A 23,396-nucleotide genomic window follows, 5' to 3' on the forward strand; every position below is an offset into this window, starting at 1 on the left:
TTTATTTTTTTCCTTATTTTGATTTAACCACTGCTATTTTAATTTTGGCATTTTGATCATTATTTATTTATTTATTTATTCAGTTTTTAATATTTATTTTTTTTTAACATTTTTCATTTTTTTTATTTCAATATTTAGCATGTTTTATTTATTTTATTTTGTTTTATTTCATTTTTTATTTCGGTTGTTTATCTTTATTTATTTATTTTCTTTTTTTATTTATCTCTATTTATCCATTTTATTTATTTTATTATTATTATACTAATTAATTTTTTTATTTTTTATTTACATTCTGACAATATTTTTAACTCTTTTCAGGGGAATTTTTATCTATTAAAGGTAAGTAATTCGAATCGAATTTTTAAATATTAATTTAAATTTCTATTTTTTCGCAATTAAGACTAGGGGTGTGCAAAAAACCCGATCCGATCCTTTGATCCGATCCGAAAAAACGAATATCCGATCTGTTTTTCAATTTTTAGATAGTTCGGATAGGGTATCCGAAATTTTTTCCGATCGGTAAAAAATAATTTTCGGAATATCCGAAAATTCGATTTTTTTTACCTATTTTCGATAAAAAAAAACCTTTATTTCCCAATTCTGTTTACTTTTGATATGGTTTGTATTTGTCTTGGTGTAGTTTTGGTTTTGGATCTTTTCAGGATTTCGATAGGGTTTGGCCGATTTTCGACTAATCACAATCTCGTGATTTTCGGAAGGTTGATTTTGTTTATTTACATCTTTTCGTTTTCTCGTTTTCATCTTATTATTTGTTTGAATTATTATTTATTTATTGGTAATTTAGGTTGTGCAAGGGATAATCAGTGAGTTGGAAGCACAAGGAGCTCTACCAAGGAGTAATTCGAGGGTTTCTTCGCTTGCTACTTGCTGTGGACCAAGGTTAGCTGGATAATTTCTGTTTGGCTGCCGAGAAAATTCTAGAAAGTTAAGCACAATGGAAAAAGTGTATTAATTAGCTTGACTCTTTAACTTAGTTCTATCTGGACTAGGTTCATTACAGTAAATATTTTACAATAGCACTGAATTTTACTGTAACTTAAAGTTGTCTGAATTTTTCTGGTGTACAACTAGGATTTATTGGTAGCTGAAATTCGATAATTCGTGGTGATATTAGAGTTTCCTGTGTGTTTGGTTGTAGATTTGTTGAACTTTTGTGGCAACTTTCATTGCATGCGTTAAGAGAGGTTCATAGACGGACTTTTGCATCAGATGTTGCTTCTAACCCGTTGCTGCACCATTGACTGATGTTGCATTTTCTCATGCTGCTACACTACTTCCTGTAACAAAGGTGATGCTGCTACACTATTCATATGAAGCACAATTGTAGGGTTTTTCCTCATATTATAGTTCTTTTGATTGAGAGTTTTAAAATTGCTTTTCTGGACTTCCATAGCAGTAAAGTAACATGCTTATAAACAGGCTCGAATTGCACTTGAAAGGAGGAGGTTTCTGAAAAATGCAGAAACAGCTGTGCAGAGACAAGCTATGTGGTCAAACTTGGCTTATGAAATGACTGCAGAGTTCCGTGGTCTTTGTACTGAGGAGGTAAGTAGATAATCTTTCATTTGAACTCTTTCTGACCATATATGTCAAATTATCAATGTAATTGGTGTGATTTAGGAAAAAATGGCAGTAAATCAATAGAATTAAGACTGAAAATGTGTTCATGATGTTGCTACATCCCATATCTATAGCATTTGAAAATGTCTTTGTCAGATGGCAACGAATGCCACCCACCACTCCAAAAAAATACCCGTCATGAACAACAATACATGTAGAAAACAATTATATGTATATGTGTTCGACACTCGTTCTCGAATCCGAATAGCATAACATAGAGTAAAGCTAGAATTGCATATTATTAAACCTGTATGAGAACTAGAGCAACCACATCACCAGCAGGTGCAAGATGGCCAAATTGTGTAGGGAACAGAGTTGCTAGTATTACAACAATAGCTGTTACTGCAGGAAGGGTGCCCCATTCAATCTTGAACAAATTTGTGAGGTAAGGGCGAATGGTGCTAATTAATGACTTGTTGGTTTATTGTAATATTTTTATTTTGCACATTTTATGTTGGTTTATTGTGTTGTTAATGTACACTTCTTTATGCTATTTAACATTTAGGAGACTATTTTATTGTACTATGTTATTTAAATTTTAATTGTAGTAGGGCATGTAATTACATAAACAAATTGTTAGAAAACAAGCAAATATGAATATTTTAATTTATGTTAATTTTTTTGAATTTTTTACAAAAAAAAAACGGATTCAGATCCGGATATTCGGATATCCGATCCGAAATTTCGGATCGGATACGGATCATTACTTTAGGTAACCGAAATTTTAGGATATCCGAAAATTCGGATCGGATAATATTCAATATCCTTCAATGCACACCTTTAATTAAGGCAACCGACAAATTAATTGGTACCGAAAGGGTAGTTCAAGGGTGTTAATCATTCTTTGATTGTAACCAACTCTCGAACCCGACATATTTATGATAAAACGCAGATCAGGTAAGATGGTATCTTATCTACCTAAATATCGTTTTAAAATGATTAGTTGCGACTCTAACCCATTTATTTAAAGTCGAAGCCCGCGACAACTTGCAAAACAAATGAAAATATTATGATTAATTTCATTGTATTTGTGATTATCTTCATACAAACATCTGCTGGAACGTGCTGCCTCGACCAAGCAGGTTACCTCGTTCTGCAATGTATGATCACCAAAAGTCCTTACAAGAGCAAGATACATTCTTAAAATTGTGGAACCTGAGGGCATCCCTGACTATGATCTCTCGACTGTAAATTTCGGATAGAAGCTTAAAGACCGTGTGACAATCTCCGCAAACTCAAAGATTCTTCATTATTCTTGTAGTTTCTCCGGTGCCGGAGTTGACTAACCCGAACGCCAATGGCAATTTCTCACTGTGATAAGACACAACAGTTTCCTTCTCTTCTTCATCTATATCAAATACTACTTGCGCTGTATTGGGAACATACCCTGCAGATTTAAGGCGTATTGCCATATCTTGGAGCATGGATTCAACCCCTTTGTCTTGCAAGTGAGACTTGTCACTAGCCAAAAACCGACAAGTAGTTCCCCGAAACTCGATATAGCTCCACCCGGGAGGCTTTTGGATGCCTCTATCTTCCATCACCTTTCTCACTCCCTTAGCTCGTTCCCATTTGTTGGTATTGGCAAGCATATTGGACAACAAAATATAATGAGCTCCGTGATCAGGCTCTAGTTCGATTAGTTTTTGGCAAGCAACTTCACTGACTTAACATTTCGATGGAGTTTACAAGCACTCAATAAAGCTCTCCAGATTACCGAGTTGGCCTCAAATGGCATACTTTGAATTAAATCATAAGCTTCATCCAAGCAACCATCTCGGCCAAGGAGGTCAACCTTGCAACCATAATGTTCCTTATGTGGTTTAATACCATAAACATACGACATCGATCTAAATAGCTCTTTGCCCACTTTAATGAGGCCACTGTGACTGCAAGCAGATAAAACTGCCACAAAGGTAACACTATCCGGTTTCAGCCTTATTGATTCCATTTCCCCGAAAACAGGTAAAGCGGACTCACCAAGCCCGTGCTGAGCTAGACCAGAGATCATCAAATTGAAAAGTGAAACAGTCTTTAAACCCTTTGGAATGCTGTGAAACATATGCAGAGCAGAATCTATCTTTCCGCATTTTGAATATATATCGATTAACGCAGTTGAAACAATAATGTTTTTGGCTGCATAACTCACCCTCAATGTACCTACTACGTAGCCTCTCACCTAAACTAAGAGCTCCAAGTCTGACACAGGATGAAAGAACAGCAGCGGTGAAAAAACATACAACAGCGCAACAAAAGTGAACTCATCGGGCAGAACACCCGAATCTTGCATTTCTCTAAATAGATTCAGAGCACGCCCTGATTGGCAGAATACCCGTACCCATTTATCATAGTATTATAAGAAACAAGGTCTCTAACAGGACTTTCTTCAAACACAATCTGGGCATAATTCAAATGTCTGAAAACCTAATAGAAATGCATCAAAGCATTCTCAACAAAAGGATCCGATTCAAACCCAATTTTTATGACATGACCATGAACTTGAACTCCAGGTTTATGGGTCGATAGTCTTGCACACGAGTTGAGTAAAAATGGGTAAGTGAAGTTGTTTGGAGATATATTTACTTGGTGGAGCATGGAGGAGTAGAAGCCAAGTGCTTTTTCAGGGAATTTACTAAGGGAAAATCCCCTTATTACGGTGTTATACACGAACTGTTTTGCATTTTGAACTTGGAAGAAGAGATTCTGAGATTACTTAGTACCATCTTCGGAACCCAGAAAGGCAAAGAAAGAGATGAGTCGGCTGATAGGGAAGACATGGTGTTGGAAGCCATTGAGGATTATTTGAGCATAAACTTGAAATGCTTGTTTGACGCTTTTACATGATTCTAACAAAGACAATAGCGGTGGGATTCCAAAAGGTAGCATTTTTTCCGTTTCCAAAATTCCAGTATTTCAAATCAAAATTCAGCTACCCGTCTTAAGACCATTGATCAAGATTGAAATTTTCCTTTTACCTCCCATGTGTTTATGATCCATGTAACGTAAAGCTAGCTTCTTTTTCATATTGGCGTCTGAAGGAACAAGTTCAATTGCCGGAAAAAAGCATGGTTTTCAGAACCGGACCGATTAGCGAATCGGTCATATTATCGGTTCATTGGTTCAACCGGTCGAATCGATCCGACCAGTCGGAAGAATCGAACGACGTCATAATTATTTAAAAAATTAAATAAAAATACCAAAAATATTTAATAAAAAATAATTTTGTATATCACAAATCATATTGAAAGCAAGTCATAACATATATAAGTTAAAAACCATAAAATCAAGTGAAACAAAATGATTCAAATTAACTACAACATAATATTTAAGATAAAACATATTAAATAATAAATATAATTATATAACTATAATTAAAAAATAAATTTTGGGCTAAAAAAATCATAACAATATGATATTGTTTGGTTTATTTTTTTAAAAAACAATCTCACATGGCTAAGAAACATAGAAGAACATCCCAAAAGTCTAAAGAGTAAAAATATGAGAACAAAACAATCCATGTGGCTAAGAAACATAGAAGAACATCCAACTAACTTCTATAAATAATAGAGGTAATTTGACATTCAAAATATTTGAGCCTTTTGGTGAGCATAGAGTGAACTATTATTTCACTTCAATCAAGCTCGAATTTTAGGCTTTAATCGAGCTTCTAATTTTTTTTAGTTCAAGCCTTTTCGAGTTCAAGTTTCAATATTATATTTCGAGTTCGAGTTGAACTTGATAACTTTTAGTTCGTGAGTTTGAGTTGAGTTGAGTTGAGCTTACTTTTAAAGTTTGAGTCGAGCTCAGCAATACTCGAGTTCGACTTGACTCGTTTAACAAACGACGTCGTTTGGTTTAATTTAAAAAAAAAACAAAATTGGCGGTTTTTTTCGATTTTTCCCGATTTTCAGCCGGTCCAATTTGAACGGTTCAACGGTTCCGACCGATTCACTAATAACGGTTTAATCGATTTAATTTGAACCGAACTAGGCAACAGTTTCCGATTGAACCGGCCGGTCCGGTCCAATTTTCAAAACAATGGAAAAAAAGCCAAGTGCTCCGGTGGGTCTCGGCTAATCTTTGTAAGTTTTGGATTGTTTCTACTTAAAATTTAAGGTTAAAAAATATAGAAATTTAGTGTGACCGAAAATATCATAAAAAAATAACATTTTACATTGAATACAATTTAAAATATTATATTTTTATAATATTTTAATTTATTAGAGTTTGACTCGAATTTAAAATAATACAAATTAATTAGAAAAAATAAAATTAAAAAATTTACAATTAATGACTAAGATAAAATATATTAACAATGGAGTGATTAAATCCGTAATTTACCCAAGAATAAAAGCAAAGCAGAAGTTCGAGAAAAACCTAGTCAATCCAATCATATTGGAAGTTGGAGCCACAGTTTTACACATCTCTGTTTTCCGTTCTTCACCAAAGTTGAGCTTGATTTTCATCGTAAAACAAACAAGGAAACATGCCGAAGAAAGGAGGAGCTTCGTTGCAAAAGGAGGCTCCATGGAGGGTCTCATCTGCAAAATCCATCCCCAAAATCCACCGCTCCCCTCTTCTGCGTTTCCCTCAAACCCCTCATTCCAACTACGCCCTCTTCGTCATGAAGGTCACCCCTCTCCCCCTTCCTTTTACTCATCTTTGTTTATAATCCTTTTCTATTCCCTTTCTCCTTTTTTTTTTGGCTTTTCTAATTTGGGGGTTTTCTTTTGCAGCACCCAGATCCCATCGGAAGTGGGTTAGCGACAGAAGCAATCGTGGAAGCCGCAGGACCCGAATGCATTGTTCCTGGCCAGTTTATGCCTATTAGATTGCTTGGGATTAAGGTATTTACTCCACAAGTAGTGATCTTCTAGGGTTTTTGATGTGTTTTTTAGAGGGTGTTAGACCCTTTGATGTGCTTTCAAGGACATTGGATGTTGTATCTCGTTTTAGCAAAGATTTCTGTGTTATGTTTGTATGCCATGTTATGTTCTAATCCATTGAGTGGTTTCAAGGGTGGGGTAAAAGACAACATTTTTCTCCATAAAAATTCGGGTTTGAGCAACTGCATCCGCAAAGTGTGTGTCCATTACCAGTGACTAAGACAAAATCTGAGTAGATACCTTGTAATCACTCTCTCGCTTATCATGCATTTTCGGGAAAAAGGCAACATAAACTCAAAAGACGTGCTTTACTTTCTCATCTACAATGTGAAGCTTAGAAACTGACTCCCCTTTATCTGCCCAAAGCATTGTGTCTGTTATAGAAATGTCTTTAATACTCTTATGTTATGGGTGTAAAGCTCAAATGATATTCACATATTTTATCTCTTTTCCACATTGACAGGTGTGGCCGATTGAAGTTAACATGAAATTTCTGGAACCAGTTGGTAAAGAACTAAAGTTGCTTGGAAAGGTAAACTCGATAGCTTTAGATGCTCTCCTCTCACAAGCAAACACACGAAGGTCCACTTATTGCCACGCACGTTTTTGTGATAAGCAGCTTTTAATTTTATTAACTTTATTTTCAGTGTAAATTTGTCATATTCATTTGAAATCAATCAACATGATTAAGAAAAGATTGTAAGCGTTTAGATAAACTAGTTTATGATGAAGCAAAATCCTTTTATATGTTTACGTGTTCCTTTTCCTTATATTAATCTTTTGATTATGAATCTCCTTTACTGGAAATAAGAGCTCTAGTTCTTGTTATTGAATCTGATGAGCACTCATGATTTGGAATGCAGTTCATGGATGATGCTGTCAACCTCATGAATAAATCGTTCATAGATCGTTAACAGTTAAACCTTTCAAACTACTGAAAGAAGAGGAAGAAGCAAATAGAGGTTGCAGAGTATTTTGGATTGTTGCAATGAAGAGTTGCATCATGTGGACCTGCAGAGTGACTGTAAATAGGATGCTTATACTGTTCTTTTTATATACCCATTGTTAGGTCAGGGCAGACACGTTTTGGTTCCGTATTAATTACCTCTTGTTAAAAAAAAGTAGTTGATGTGCATTTTTTAACAATGATATGATATTATCTTATGACGTTAGTATCTCTGTTAATTTTTTCTTACGACGGGCAACTAAAATGGAACTAAAATATAATGTTAAACACGATTTTGAAAAAAAAAATGTTTGGTAAACAAGATGGATCGACTAAATATGTAGTTTACATTTTATATATTAAAGACCAGATTTTGTGACACGTGTAATTTAGGGTATGTTTATTTGGATGTATTTGCTTTTTTGAAAAATGAATTATATTTATGGAAAACGTTTTTCGGAAAATGTTTTCCGTAAAATGAATTACATTTTTCTGAAAAAATCTGAAAAACGTTTTACGATGTTTGGAATATGTTTAATATTTTTTTTTTCACTAGTTGATGAGTTTTTTTAAAAATTATTTATTACAAATATTAAATACAATAAATAATAATATTTATCATAAAACTTAATATTATTATTTTTAAAATATTAAAATAATTTACTTATTATTAAATATTATTTTTATAATTTTATTAATAAAAATATTAATATTGTAATATTTTATTGAAATAAAAATATTATAAACTATATTAATTATTTATTAAAGTAATAGTGTTATATTATATTTTAAAAATATTAATTAGAATATTTTAAATATCTTTATTAAAATATTATTAGATTATTATATTAATATTAATATATAAATAATATTATTCATTAATAAAATAATATTATTTCTATGAAATTATAAATAATATAAATTTTATTAATAATTTATATATTATTAAAATAAAAATATAATATCTATATTATATATTATATTATTAGAAATATTAATATATTTTAAATATTTTAATAATTAATATTTTGATTAAAATGATATTAAAATATTTTATTAATATTAAATTCATAAAATAAAATTATTTTGAATATTTATTATTTGAAGTGAAAAGTTAGGAAAACGACTTACGTAAAATCAAATCGTAAATATTTTTTCAGAAAATACAAAGGAAATTATGTTGATCGGAAAAATATTTTACGTTGACCAACCAGTTTTCCTCCAACTAAATACTGGAAAATATTTTTCGAAAAACGAATTACGTGAACAAACACGGAAAAATATTTTCTAAAAAACGAATTACGTAAAACAAACTTGGGATTACAAACAGACCTTAGTTTTTACCTGTTTCTATTGATGTGTAATCTATAATGTTCATGCAGTGTTATGCTTAGTAAAATATAAACCCCTCGGGTAAGTTTTCATTCTGTTCCATGTAATTTAAATATTTCAGTTCTATTTTTGTGGGATTGACAATAAATAAAAAAATGAATAGATATTATTTTTATATTAAATTAAATACATAGTTTCATTTTAAGTTTTGTAAAATTTTATTTTAATATTTATAATTTTAATATCTTTTTAAAGTTTCAATTCAAACACCAAAATTTTATATTTTAAATAATGATTGTCCTTGAAAAGGATATTTTTCAAATTTTTTATTTTTGTGGTTTTATTTCTTATAATTTAATCTTGTAATTATAACATAACAATATAAAGTTTTAAAAATAATTATCCACGCCTTTTTTAAAAAAATTATCAAGTGTAGATAATTTTGTCTATTAATACAACATTTTTCTAAATAAACTTTCATAATCTATAATTCTTTTATTTCATAATAAAAGACACCAACTATTGAAATACCCATTTAATACATAATTCAAAAAGAGAAATCCTTTGAATTTATTTTTCAAAATACTTAACCCAGTTAATGGTTGTTCATTCAACCGTTTCATTATCCACAGATAGTAAAACCTCTCAACCCCTTTCAGTGTTTTTGGGGTTTTTTCGTGAGGGATATTTAGAGTGATTCAGGGATTTAGGGTAAAGATTGGTTTGATCGAAAGTTTCTGAGAGTACGAAAACATCTTCTTCTTTTTTAGTTTTAGGGTAAACTTGGTTTGATCGAAAGATTGTGAGAGCAAAAAGACATCTTTTTTCGGGTTCAAGGTAAAACATTGGTTTGATCGAAGAAGGTTTTTGCATAAAGGATAAAGAATGAGAAGTGACATTCATCACGAGGAAGAAGATTCAAATGCGAGATATAGTAAGTTCTGAAAAAATAATTTTAAATATTACTTCTTTTAAAAATCCCTAAAATCAAATTTTAATTTTTTTCAGAAAAAATGTTTAGTATTTTCTTCTGTTAAAAACCCTAATTATATCTTTAGGGGTTTCTTTTGTTTAAAAAGATTTAAGGGTTTCTTACGTTAAAATCACACACATATATATATTACTATTGATGGTATGTTAAAACCCTAGATAGTATGTCTAGGATCTTACTGTTAAAACCTTTTATATTTGTGTGTAATATATATGAGTTTAGAATTTTGCATGAAAGCTATGAATAGATTTTTGTGGCCTCCACATGGTAAGATTCTGATTATATTTGTCTGTTTATATAATTTTTGCAGTGCACATGTACAAATATTTAACTTTGCACTTGTTGTGGTCCCCACTGATTATGTGCTGTTATTAGTATAGTATTTTGAATGTAATTTCCACATGTGCTCATTAATTATTTGAAAAGTGATTCATATTGTTAGCATATTTAGTTACATGTTGATTAGTTATTTAAAATCAGTTACTGATATGATAATGATAATTTGTAAATTTTTGTTAGTATATTTAGTTACTGATTAATAATGATAATTGTAGTACATCAGGGGTTTTTTTGTTAAGAGACTAAGGTTGGAATTGTAACCCTCTCAGATTGATGCGGGTAACCAGATCTGATCTAGAGTGTCATATTAGGGCCACCGGAGCCATCCACCGTAAAAATAGCGAAAAATTTAAAACTTTTCTTAAAACTTGTAAACTCATAAAATGACTTATCAGTGTTTAGAAATAAAACAAGTTTCCAAACTCATATATAAAACAAAATACAATTACATGCCCCCAAATCACATGTACCATACTCTATAAGCAACACCAGAAGAACTCCCTTACTGAAGTCGATAGCTGCATTGGTACAATTCTTTTAGCCTGAAAAGATGAGTAACAGAGTAAGCTTCGGAAAGCTCAGTAATACAGAACTACCAGATGATGCTGAAGAACGTGCATATACATATAAACATATATTTTCTTATTGGTTTCGAACATTTATAGATTTTTATGCTGAGCAGAGATCTTACTGATATTTCAGGTGGTAACGGACAATGAGCTTTCAGTTCAGAGAAATATTTCAGATGACTGAGTTCAGGAGATCAGAATAGGTTATCTAGTATGTTCCTGTAAAACCAGTAAAAAGATTCAGATCTTTTAATATATATATATACCTCCATCCCATCACAACAGAATGTGTAGATTCCCCAGAACCATACACCCAACCCACACAACTTGTAAGGCCCTACACAAAGCCGAGGAACCTGCGGAAATACTTCCTTCAACAATACCCCTCAATTAAAACATTTTTCCGTTATTAAACGGAGATATCAGAAATCAAAACAGAATTCAGAACATATATCATAATAGAATCCAGATCAGAAATCAAAACAGAATTCAGGTCATGTATCATAACATAATTCAAGTCGGAAATAAGATAAAATATTTATATGATTAGGAAATACACCAGAGTTTACAAATATTATTCAGAGGTACTGGATAATCTTAGCAGGCAAAGAAACACAAATCTTCAGTATACCGATAGAATATCGGAATTTAGAATCACTATTGGAAAAGTTCAATAACTGACGGAATCATCAGTTGTTCAGAATGAGACTTGAGCTGATAAGGAAGAATTGAAGGTTCAGAACATTTACAATCTATGTCGATTGATCGGATTATCGAACAACTCTTAGATGAATAGTTCCCAGAACTAATACTTATCGACTGGTCATTTTGTTGTCCTTCTAGGGTATTTACACTTTAATACCAAAAATTCTTATCCATAGATCATCTTCAGAATCATCACTGAATAGATCTTCCAATATCTTTATTTCATTTTTACACTTCCACTATATCATCAAATACTGATGTGCTTGATTTGTAATTCATGATCCATAAGAACATTACATCATGTATGTTCATTAACATTTCTAGATTCATCCAAATCACTTATTTAATCCTCAGTCCTTGAGGTTACTTAATTTATTTATCATTCAAGTCCATTCTGGTTACTTCGAGATTTTCCAGAGTAATTCAAACGTTCCTAAATTTCAGATACATGTTGTACTTGTGTTCCATTCAATTTGGTCTTCGTAGTTGATTTGTCGAACAAACGTCTAATTCTTAGTACCGAATGCGATCTAGAGTTGAGTTGAGCTGAATACTTCCAAAATTTATTATCGAGCCAAACTTGAGAAGACGAGTATGCATTCCAGTAATATCTATGCCATTCAGGTATTGACATAGCTTTAGGGTTGATCTACTCACTTAAATTATGTTCCATTACTTTTAAAGGTAGTCCAATACCTATGCTTATTTGGATTCCTTAATTAATCCAAGACATTTACTTAGCATAGGTCATAAGGGTAATTTGGTCATTTTGGTATTCAATTTTATTTCGATCATTATAGAGCTCAAGAATATCTCATCATTCATGAGTTTGGTGGTATACTTGGGTCATTTCCATTATAGGGGTATTTTGGTCATTTTATAAATTCAATGTATTTTAATCATTTTCTTTCGTTCGATCTTACTATTAAATTCAATCTTATTATTTATTTCAATCATTTCGAACAATTATGACAACAGAATACCACAGACAAATTATTCTTCAGGTATTTACTCATTACTCGAATATTTTCGGGTCAAGTGCCTTCTCAGATTTTACAAACGGAATATCATGAATTTTTTTGTACAAAGACAGGATCTTAAAAATTAAATTCGTACTTAATCGAGTTAAGTACAAATCCTTAAAGTACTTTCTCATTCAGGGTCAACTCAGACTATTTTACCTCTCAAGGGCATTTTCGTAATTTCTTAACCAGATAATTTCAATATCAGCTCTTAACGAAAATAATTATAATTTAAATATCCTATGGTTAATTGATTTCCTGAATATTCTCTGATCTTGAAATGATTCCTTAACAGACTTCTAGCATCTTGCTCAAACCCTTTTGGGGTTAAAAACCGATTATCTACATTTCCTAGGCAAAACTAACATTTCTTATGCACATCAGTAATTTTTACCAGATCAATATGCCTTTTCAGAGTTATTAACCAACTTCCAGGGACAATTCTTCTCATCCTACAACATAAGGGTATTTTCGTAATTTTATTATACCAAAGTATTCTCATAATTTCCCATCCAAGTACCTTTAACATTTTTACCTTTGATGATATAAAATATAAGTTACAAATTCAGGGTTGATTTCTTTATCACTAATCACAAACTTGTAATTTAATTCTAACAATTCCTCAATCTCTTATATTAGTTATTCGATCCGTATTCAGTTACAGAATTTCTACCACATTCATATCGAGTGTATAAATTATTCAACTTCACAAAAGTGATCAACATTATCTTATTCATGCATTTACCAATATCAACATGTTCCATAAAGCATAAAGAGGTAGTAAAGTATTACCTCGATTTCCGTGCAATACTGATCGACCATTAAATTCCATTCAAACGCCCTCGATCTTGAAATCATCTTCCAATATTTCCTTGGATCCATATCAACAGAAATTACATAAAAATAGAGCTTAATTCTGAGAAACAGATCGAATCGGATGATAAATAGTCAAAAACAGCTTACCGGGTTCGAATTTGGTGAAACGGACTGCGGAATCGACTTGGAACGTAAAAAAATGTCAGGATAGGTATACTCGGTCAAAGTCAAAGGTCATTTAATGCCCGGTCAACGCCGGTCAAAGTTCTGGTCAACTGTGGTCAACGGTCAATAATCGACCATTTTACACAAATATCACCCTAACAGAAATTTATTAAAAAATTAGCCACCTTCTACAAATATTTACGAAACTAACACCTGAATTTTACACAAATAACACCCAAACAGAAATTAATTACAACCAGACGATGCCCACTCTCGGGGGTGGGGCGTGTTGCGGGTGAACAGTGATACGGTGTCGTAAAATTCCCAGAAAAATTCCTAAAAATTAATTTAAGGCATTTTGAGACACTTACCAAGCTCGGTTCACAATTTTGAACGGCGGAGAGCTCGATTCCGAAACGTCAGAAACTTTAACGATCTCACCCCTTCATGCGCCGGCGACGATGGAGAAACGGAGAACACCAGTGGACTCGGAACGATGCAAGGAACACAATGGTGCAGGAGGTGTCGAAAACGGATTGTCAGATCGTCATGAATCGATGAAAACCAACTGAAAACGAGTTATTACCGTCGATACTTCCGAATGAAATTAACGACAAACGGCGACGATTCACGATGAAAGGTTTGAGGGATTTTGTTCCTCGGTCGACAGCGAACACGATGGTGGTTTCAGTTCATCAATCAGAGGTCGGACGACGAGTAGATCAGAGTTGAAAGGAGGGTTGTTGGAGAGAAAAAACTGGGAAGAAATCTGGAAAATCGTACGGGGAGGGGGTTTATAATTTAACTCATAATAAAAATGGGTAAACCATGAGTTTAGTCACTGAACTTCCTGCACTTCTTAAAATGGTCTTTCAACTTTTCGATTTTACAATTTAATCCCCAATTTCTTCCAAAAATACCAATTAAATTCACCACTTTATAATTTCTTAAATTTAGCCCCTAAATTGGGGTGTTACAGGAATACACTGGCAAGCTAGTGGATTATTTTGATAACTGTGATTCTGATGAAATGTCTATTTTTCAGTTACTGATATGATAACCAAATTAGGAATTAGGTGTACTCTTAAGGTATTTTGGTAAGTGTCAAATAATCAACTAGAGGTGAAACCACTCATAACTAATGCTGATATACTTGAAATACTTAGGGTTTTACCTAATGACCATCATGTTCACATTTATTTGGAAGAAAATATAGAAGATAATGAACATAATCAACACTAGACTGAACCACCTGAACCTAAAATTAATGATGTTGAACCACCTGAACCTTAAATTAATGATGTTGAACCATTTGAGGTTAAGATAAAGTCTAAGTTAGAAGATTCTGAGTATGAAGCTCCACAGTTAAGTAGTAATGAATCTGGATTTATTAATAGTGAAAATGACCGAATATTCAGAAGATGTGATGTGCATGTTGGGTTGGACAATGATCAAATGAGGGTTGCGATTAACTCTGAAAATGGACATTTTGACTCATTATACAGTGCATATGAGTTAGATTATGATAGTGAATATAGAAAGACTAGATACCTTGAATTTAATAGTGTCACTGTCATTCCTAACCCTAAATTAAAGGTTAGATTGATCTTTTCTGAAAATATACTATTGAGAGAGACAATTAGAATGTATGATATTAAAAATAGGTTAACATCAAGTTTAAAAGAAATGACAACAACATAATCCAAGTAAGATGTCAGACAAGGTGTCATTGAGTTTTATGTGCCTCTCCAATTAGCCCTAAAGATTTGGAGTTGAATGATTCCCATAAATTGACATACATGACTAATAGATAGAAAGTATTAATTCTAATGCTTTTAAGTTTCTGCAGGCTTTATATCAATTTAATTTTATGTTGACTCTATTTTATTTTGGTGTGTGTAGAGGCTGATAGGGGTTGATGAAAGTTGTAGTAGAAATCTACCCCAATGCAAAACATAGAACATGTGTGAGACACTTATATTTAAAACCAATGGTCATCACAAGGGGAAAGAATTGAAGGACCAACTATGGATGGCTGCTAGGGCAACATATGTTAGGGAGTTCGAATATGTCGTGGAAGGAATGAAGGTATATTTTTATGGAATAAGTTTATTGTTTTACATGTGTTCATGTTAATGAAGATTATAATCATTTTAAATTTTCATGTAGCTTTTATCAGGGATAACATACAAGTAGTTATTAGAGAAAGATCATAAACAGTGATCAAAGTCACAAATCTTTTTTAGAGCCAAGTTTGACATGCTTTTAAACAATCTTTGTGAGTGTTTCAATAAGGTGAATATGACAAAAACATTTCTATACAAAACAACATTATTTATGTAATCTAATATTTTTTTCATTTTGTGATTAGTTGATACTTGAAACTAGATGCAAACCAATTATTACATTGGCAGAGTTCATTAGAATAATATTGATGCAAAAACTTGCAAAAAAAGATGATCAAGTTCATAAGTTTTTTGGGCCTTTATGCCCTAAAATTCAGAAGAAGTTGTGCAATTCAATATCACAAGCAAATATGTAAACTTGTTAATTGCATATTGTTAATGCTTATAAATTATTGGGTGAACTTCTTATTGCATATTGTCAATGCTTATATCTCTTTGTGTTATACAATTGTTGGCCCATTCATACTGGTTGACCAATATTCCAAGTTTCTTGTGGTCCAACAAATCAACATTGTGTTAACATTGAAACTATAACTTGTTCTTGTAGAAAATGAGAACTAACATGTAACATAATGTTTTATTAATACAATATTCATTTTTTTTAGATTTTTATAGCTACTAATTATTTTTTTAACGCATGCATTCCTTATGTCTAGACAAGTGGTGTTATTGTCATGAATCATGAAAGGTAAGAAATATTTGTCGACAAATGTTATTCTGTGAAAACCCAAATGGATAAATACTCACATTTGATCAACTTGATAAGAGGTCATAATCAGTGGACTCCTATTGAAACAATGGATCCTATCCTTACACCTACCTTGAGAAGACCCCAAGAAGACCACACAAGAACAGAAAAATAAAGGCTGATGAAGCACTACCTCATATTGGTAGGGTGAAAAAGAGGGGATTTAAACTATTCATTAGGAAGTGTGGGGGTATGGACATAATGTCAGAACATGCAAGAGTCATCTTGGTCGCAATACCAGGCCGGTCCAACAAACATCTGCTGCAAGAAGATCAAAACTACCAATAAGTTAAGTTATTTTTTATTGAATTTTTTTCTGATTGAATTTGATTTTGGTTGGATTTGTTTTTTTATTGATTTTTTATTACATTTTAGAAGATCAAATCAAGCTGTCATGCAAAATCAAGCAACCAGTTCAAATTCACAACAACTTGCACGAGTTCATACTGTTAGATGGATGCCCACTCTTACTGTACAAATAAGTCAAGATAGTTGTGTCAGTCAGTCATTTCCCTGTCACAAGCTCCAACACCAAATCAACTTGAGTTGTAAAATAAATAAAAAAACCAGTCTAAGTCCATAACCACCTTCACAAGGGTATACTACGAGATGGATGCCCACCTCAACTGTTCACATGTGTCAGGATACATCTTCTAATTAGTTATCTCCAAATAGGCATAAGAGTGATGCTTCTTCCAGCTAGTCCTCTCCACAAGCATAGACATTTTGTATGATGCTTTTTGAGTAGTGTATTTGACTATATACATTTGACCATATATATGTTGATCAGTTGATACTATTAGGTTTTGTGTTGATAGCTGAAAAAGCTGATATATGTTCAAAGAATTTATCTGGAAATGTATTCTTTTGCTTATGTTTATTGGTCAAACATGTGATATATGTAATATATTGGTCTACAAATGAATGCAATGATATTTTTGGTATTTTTTCTTTCCTTAATACTTAAGGCATTTCGTTAAGACAAATTTAACTTATAAATTTAACATTTCATTTTATTAATACTTAAAGCACAACATTAACAACACATATTACATACTTAAAGCCATCTCAACACAAATCTATAGCCCATAAAATATTGTTAACACAACATAATATTACCCTAAACCACTCCTACAAAGAAGACAACAAAAGAACATGACATAGTTAAGTGATTATAATTCCCAATATCACTCCCACAAAGAAAAAAACAAGAGAAGTAAAAATCCAATGAAGTTTAAGCTTTATTTGTTCCTGCTCCATTGCTTCAATCATTCTTAGAAGACCAACAATAATAGTTTTTTACTGATAATTTTCCGGTGGATCATATCATAAAAAATTGCAAACCTTATTGCATATTGTCAATGCTTGTATCTCTTTGTGTTATACAATTGTTGGCTCATTCATACTGGTGGACCAACATTCCAAGTTTCTTGTGGTCCAACAAATCAATATTGTGTTAACATTGAAACTATAACTTGTTCTTGTAGAAAATGAGAACTAACATATAACATAATGTTTTATTAATACAATATTCATTTTTTTAGATTTTTATAGTTACTAATTTGTTTTTAACGCATGCATTCCTTATATTCAGACAAGTGGTGTTATTTTCATGAATCATGAAAGGTAAGAAATATTTGTCGACAAATGTTATTCTATGAAAACCCAAATGGATATATACTCACATTTGATCAACTTAGTAAGATGTCCTAATCAGTGGACTCCTATTGAAACAATGGAGTCTATCCTACCATCTACCTTGAGAAGACTCCAGGAAGACCATATAAGAACATAAGAATGGAGGTTGATGAAGCACCACCTCAGATTGGTAGGGTGACAAAGAGGGGAGTTAAACTATTCTATAGGAAGTGTGGGGGTCTGGACATAATGTCATAACATTCAAGGGTCAGGTTGGTCGCAATACCAGGTCGGTCCAACAAACATCTGCTGCAAGAATCAAAACTACCAATAAGTTAAAATGTTTTTGATTGAATTTGATGTTGATTGGATTTAATTTTAATCAAATTTGTTTTTTATCACAGTTTAGAAGATCAAATCAAGCTGACATGCAAAATCAAACAACCAATTCAAGTTCACAACAACTTGCAAAGGTTCATATTGTTATATGGATACCTACTCCTACTGTACAGATGAGTCAAGATAGTTGTGTCAGTCAGTCATTTCCCTGTCACAAGCTCCAATACCAAATCAAATTGAGTTGCAAAATCAAAAAAACAGTATGTGTCCACAACCACCTTCACAACGGTATACTGTGAGATGGATGCCCACCCCAACTGTTCACATGAGTCGAGATACTTCTTATAATTAGTCATCTCCAAAAAGGCATAAGAGTGATACTTCTGTCTGTCAGTTCTCTCCACAAGCATAGACAGTTTGTTTGATGCTTTTTGAGTAGAGCATTTGACCATTTACATTTTGATCAGTTGCTACTATTAGGTTTTGTGTTGGTAGCTGAAAAGAGCTTATATATGTTCAAAGAATTGATCTGGAAATGTATACTTTTGCTTATGTTTATTGGTTAAACATGTGATATATGTCATATATTGGTCTAGAAATGAATGCAATGATATTTTTGGTATTTTTCTTTCCTTAATACTTAAAGCATTTCGTTAAGATAAATTTAACATTTCATTTTATTAATACTTAAAGCACAACATTAACAACACATGTTACATACTTAAAACCATCCCAACACAAATCTATAGCCCATGAAATGTTGTTAACACAAGATAATATTACCCTAAATCACTCCCACAAAGAAGACAACAAAAGAACATTACATAGTTAAGTGAGTATAATTCCCAATATTACTCCCACAAAGAAAAAAACAAGAAAAGTAAAAATCCAATGAAGTTTAAGCTTTCTTTGTTCTAGCTCCATTGCTTCAATCCTTCTTAGAAGACCAACAATAATAGTTTTTTACTGATAATTTTTCGGTGGATCATACCATAAAAAAATTGCAAACCTTAATCCCTTTTCCATGATTTCCACAACCCAAAACCTTCTACTAGAATTTTCGTCGGTCCACCCTATTGTTACCGTCAAACGAACTCCACAGAAGCATAATTGATTCTCACTTTCTGCATCCATGTTTTGTCGCTCTAGTCTTTTCTTCTTCTTCCTTCACTTTACTATTTGTTTCTTCTATTTCATCAACCACTTTAGGGTTTTTAGAATGGGGAAATTTAGAAATAAAGGGATTAGGATTACTTTAAATAACAATAGAGAGACAACTTTTTTTCTTATGTGGCTTTGTGATGTGGTATTATTCATTTCCAATATGGCAATAAAAAGTTTATTGGAAATACACGTCAAATGCGCCGTTAGTTTTTTAACGGAGAGTGACATGTTTATTCAATTTAAAAAGTTGGGTGATATGTTTTATCAAATTGAAACATAAGTGATCAAAATGATTTTTGACCATAGTTTAGTGGGCACCCGTGTAGTTTACCCTTAGTTTTATTCTTATGCTTATTATATTTATATATTTAAAAAGAATAAATTTAAAATATCTCTTTAAAATATAATTGTTTTATCACTGTGCTTACGATTTATTAATGATCAATATCAAATAATAACGAAAGTTCGTGTCAATACTAAAAAAATATAAATTGTATTAATATCTATTTTAATAATATAAGTCGATCAATTGATTATAATATACTAGTTATTTATATTCTTAATCGATGTAAACAAACATCCAGTAAATATATTTTTTTGAACTCAAAATCTTTAAAAACAATTCATTCTAGTCACTAAAAACATTTAATAGATTCGATTCTACCACCAATTAAATATAAACCTACAATCTCAATTTTATTAAATTCTCAAACAGACTAAATGAGAAATATTTTCACATAACGACAAATGCAAAAAGAGGGTGGGAATGGAATTAGGTGATGCATGATTCATGAACAATGCACGTAGCTGGCTGCTCATATTTGATGTCAACGAGACTCTAGAAGAACCGGTTGTAAGTCTTCTCATTTGATTCGTTCACGTAATTTTATCACACAACACTCCAAATTGTTTCATTATTATATACTTTAAATTATATATTTAAACATTGCCCAAACTAGACCCTCCCAAGCTTAACGACAATACACTAAAAATAATTTTCATGTGTTAAACAAAAAGAGTTAATATAATACACTAATTAAGTTATTTCAATAATTTGAGGGATAATTGTTATCTCTATAGGTTCCGAATTCAAACACTAATAACTATGACATATATAAATAATTATTATTAAATAATTAAAAATCTTTAGATCATAAATTATCGTTTATAATCCCCTTGTATTAATACACAAGAGTTAATATGGTCATCATTGGCAGACGTTTGATTAGATGATCCATGGTGGCTGCCACCCCATGATTTTCCATTCTTTTTTCATGCCAACACTCATAACTAATTATTATTATTGAGTTTTAACTTTAGTAAATATGTTTTTCTTTGCAACAAAACAAATAATAAACATCAAAATAATAACAATTCTCCCTATTTTTCCTAGGAATGATCCCAGCTTCTTAATTAACAATGTTCACAACAACTAAAGCATGAGAATGAGTTGAGCGTGCAACCAATTTTAATTTTTAAAATAATTTTTTATCTAAATAAAATTCTTCAAAATTAAATTTTTTTTTGACAAATTCTAAATCTAATCCTAATCCTACTTCAAGAGAAAGGGAAAGAGGAGTCTAGAGAAAATAAAGAAAATATTCATAGTGAGTCTAGAACCTAAACATAAGAGAATATAAGGAGACAAAGATGAGCAACTTATCCAACCGACCAAATATACATGGATAATTCTTCTACGCTCGACGAGCACCGCTGAGCACCACTAACGATGAACACTATTAAGTTAATTTACAAAAATTTAAAATTCTAAAAAACTTAACGTATAATTATAAATTGGTTAAAATTTTAAATATAAATTAGTTAACATAAAATAGTTATTATATTATTTTCCATAATCTTTTTGGATAAACTTTATCGGTGATCACCTAACTATTGCCTCTTTTCATTTTGACCACCATTTTTTAAAATTTTGTCAATTAGACCATTAAACTATTTAAACGCGTTCAATCAAGCCACTTGTTGTTAACAATTAATGGAAGTGTTGATGTGTCAGTTAATAAAATTTGTATAATTACGCGTTTAATCTTTATTACTTACACAATATATCAAATTGGTCATAATTTTAAATTAATTTAATATATTTTATCCTCCAACATATAACTTCAAAATCTTTTATATTGTAAGAGTAACAAATGATACACATAGAACTATAATTTGATGATTTTATCATGTCAATTGTCTAATGACTAAATAGATTTTTAAAAATAATTTTTTATTCGAATAATATCAATTAATTGTTAGAAGTTCATCAATGATAAAACAAATAATATTTTACTTACTTTTTTTTAAGAAAAATTTAAAATATATCTTAATAAACATCAAGATTGTAACTCAATCTATATGAGACATATAGATATAGATATAAAACAATATTAAATAAAAAACGTCAAAATAATAGAAAATATTATAAGTATTGTTACTCGAAAAAAATACCACGTGAAACTTGGTTTATTGTATACATATCGATATCAACAACTAAAAAATTATCTCAAACAATGTTTCATTGTTGATCCACCGATTTTCTTTTTTTATTTCCCCTATTTATTTTAAATTATCAAATTATAATTAAAAAAATGTGGAGTTATATGACTGAAGGATAATTCTCTGTGTATCATTTGCTAATATTACAATATAAAATATTTGAAGTTATATGATTGGAGGATAAAATATATTGAATTAATTTCAAAATATGACCAATTTGATAGATTGTGTAAGTAATAATAACTAAATGTGTAATTAAACACATTTTATTAACTGCCACGTCTACACTTCCGTTAATTTTCAACGACAAGTGACTTGATTGAATGCATTTAAATAGTTTAGTGACTTGATTGTCAAAATTTAAAAAATAATGGTCAAAATAAAAAAGGGCAATAGTTAGGTGGTCATTGTTATAGTTTACCTAAAAAATAATGAAAAATAATATAATAAATATTTTTATTTTAACTAATTAATCTTTAAATTTTTAACAAATTTATAATTATACGTTGAGTCCTTAGAATTTTAATTTTTTTATAAATTAAATCAATGGTGCTCATCGTTAGTGGAACTCATCGTTAGTGGTGCTCAGCAGTGTTCATCAAATGTTGTAGAATTTTCCAGTATACATACTCCAAAATTCTTAAATTTAAAATCTATATCACTCTCTATAAAACTGGATTGTCCTTGGATAACATATTTCATGCTAAGGAACTTTCAAAATTTATTATATACAATAACTAATGAGTCTATAATGCATGTCACATACTGAAATACATCACTAATGCAACATATCAAAATACATCACTATTTAATTTTTTATTAAGTAAACAATAATAATTAAATGACTGCTCCATGAATAATCCACTAATTTTATAGTATAAATTTTTTAAGTGATCATTAAAAATATATTAAAATAATCTTTTTAGATATTAAATATTCAAAAGTTATATAATAAATATTAAACTTTATTTTTATTTTTATAAAATAGATACAAGACCTATCAATGTCAAAGTAATGAAGTGATATATTAAATTAATAAAAACTTTCATTTATCCCTCAATTATAAATAAAGTTTTATTTATTTTATAATTTTTTTAACTTTTCTAAGTTATAATTCTAAAAAAAGTCTTTCTTTTATAAAAAAAATATAAAAATATATTTTTAAAAGTATAAACTATTTATTAAAATTATAAATTTTTTAATTCATTAACTTATTTTATAAATAATTTTTAATTTGTTTATGATTAAATTTTTAAAATTTATAATTCATAATTTTTTAAGATCTAACAATTTCAATTATCAGAGGAGCCATTGTTTTTTGTTAATCAATGTGATTCAATTATTAGAATTTTATTTAATAAATTTAAATATAATTTAAAAATATATTTCTAATTTAAAAAATAAATT

The 23,396-nt window shown here is 30.7% G+C and overlaps 1 protein-coding gene, 1 long non-coding RNA gene and 1 pseudogene across 2 annotated transcripts; 2 read left to right on the top strand and 1 right to left on the bottom strand.

Annotated features, from left to right (window-relative positions):
- Nucleotides 1-631: 631 nt before the first annotated feature.
- LOC120209828 lies at nucleotides 632-2,033 on the top strand. The gene is made up of 4 exons (XR_005524442.1): nucleotides 632-719; nucleotides 806-900; nucleotides 1,160-1,309; nucleotides 1,441-2,033. It is a non-coding gene; the product is annotated as an uncharacterized LOC120209828 (long non-coding RNA).
- Nucleotides 2,034-2,747: 714 nt separating this feature from the next.
- Nucleotides 2,748-4,637, bottom strand: LOC120209826 (annotated as a pseudogene).
- Nucleotides 4,638-6,055: 1,418 nt separating this feature from the next.
- LOC120209824 lies at nucleotides 6,056-7,662 on the top strand. The gene is made up of 4 exons (XM_039208724.1): nucleotides 6,056-6,271; nucleotides 6,378-6,488; nucleotides 6,991-7,059; nucleotides 7,391-7,662. The coding sequence occupies exons 1-4, from the start codon at nucleotides 6,128-6,130 to the stop codon at nucleotides 7,439-7,441; spliced, it is 375 nt and encodes a 124-aa protein (XP_039064655.1). The 5' UTR covers nucleotides 6,056-6,127; the 3' UTR covers nucleotides 7,442-7,662.
- Nucleotides 7,663-23,396: the final 15,734 nt, after the last annotated feature.

This window comes from Hibiscus syriacus, unplaced genomic scaffold (assembly GCF_006381635.1).
Source record: "Hibiscus syriacus cultivar Baekdansim isolate YM2019G1 unplaced genomic scaffold, ASM638163v2 tig00020346_pilon, whole genome shotgun sequence".
In the NCBI taxonomy this organism is placed as follows: Eukaryota; Viridiplantae; Streptophyta; class Magnoliopsida; order Malvales; family Malvaceae; genus Hibiscus; species Hibiscus syriacus.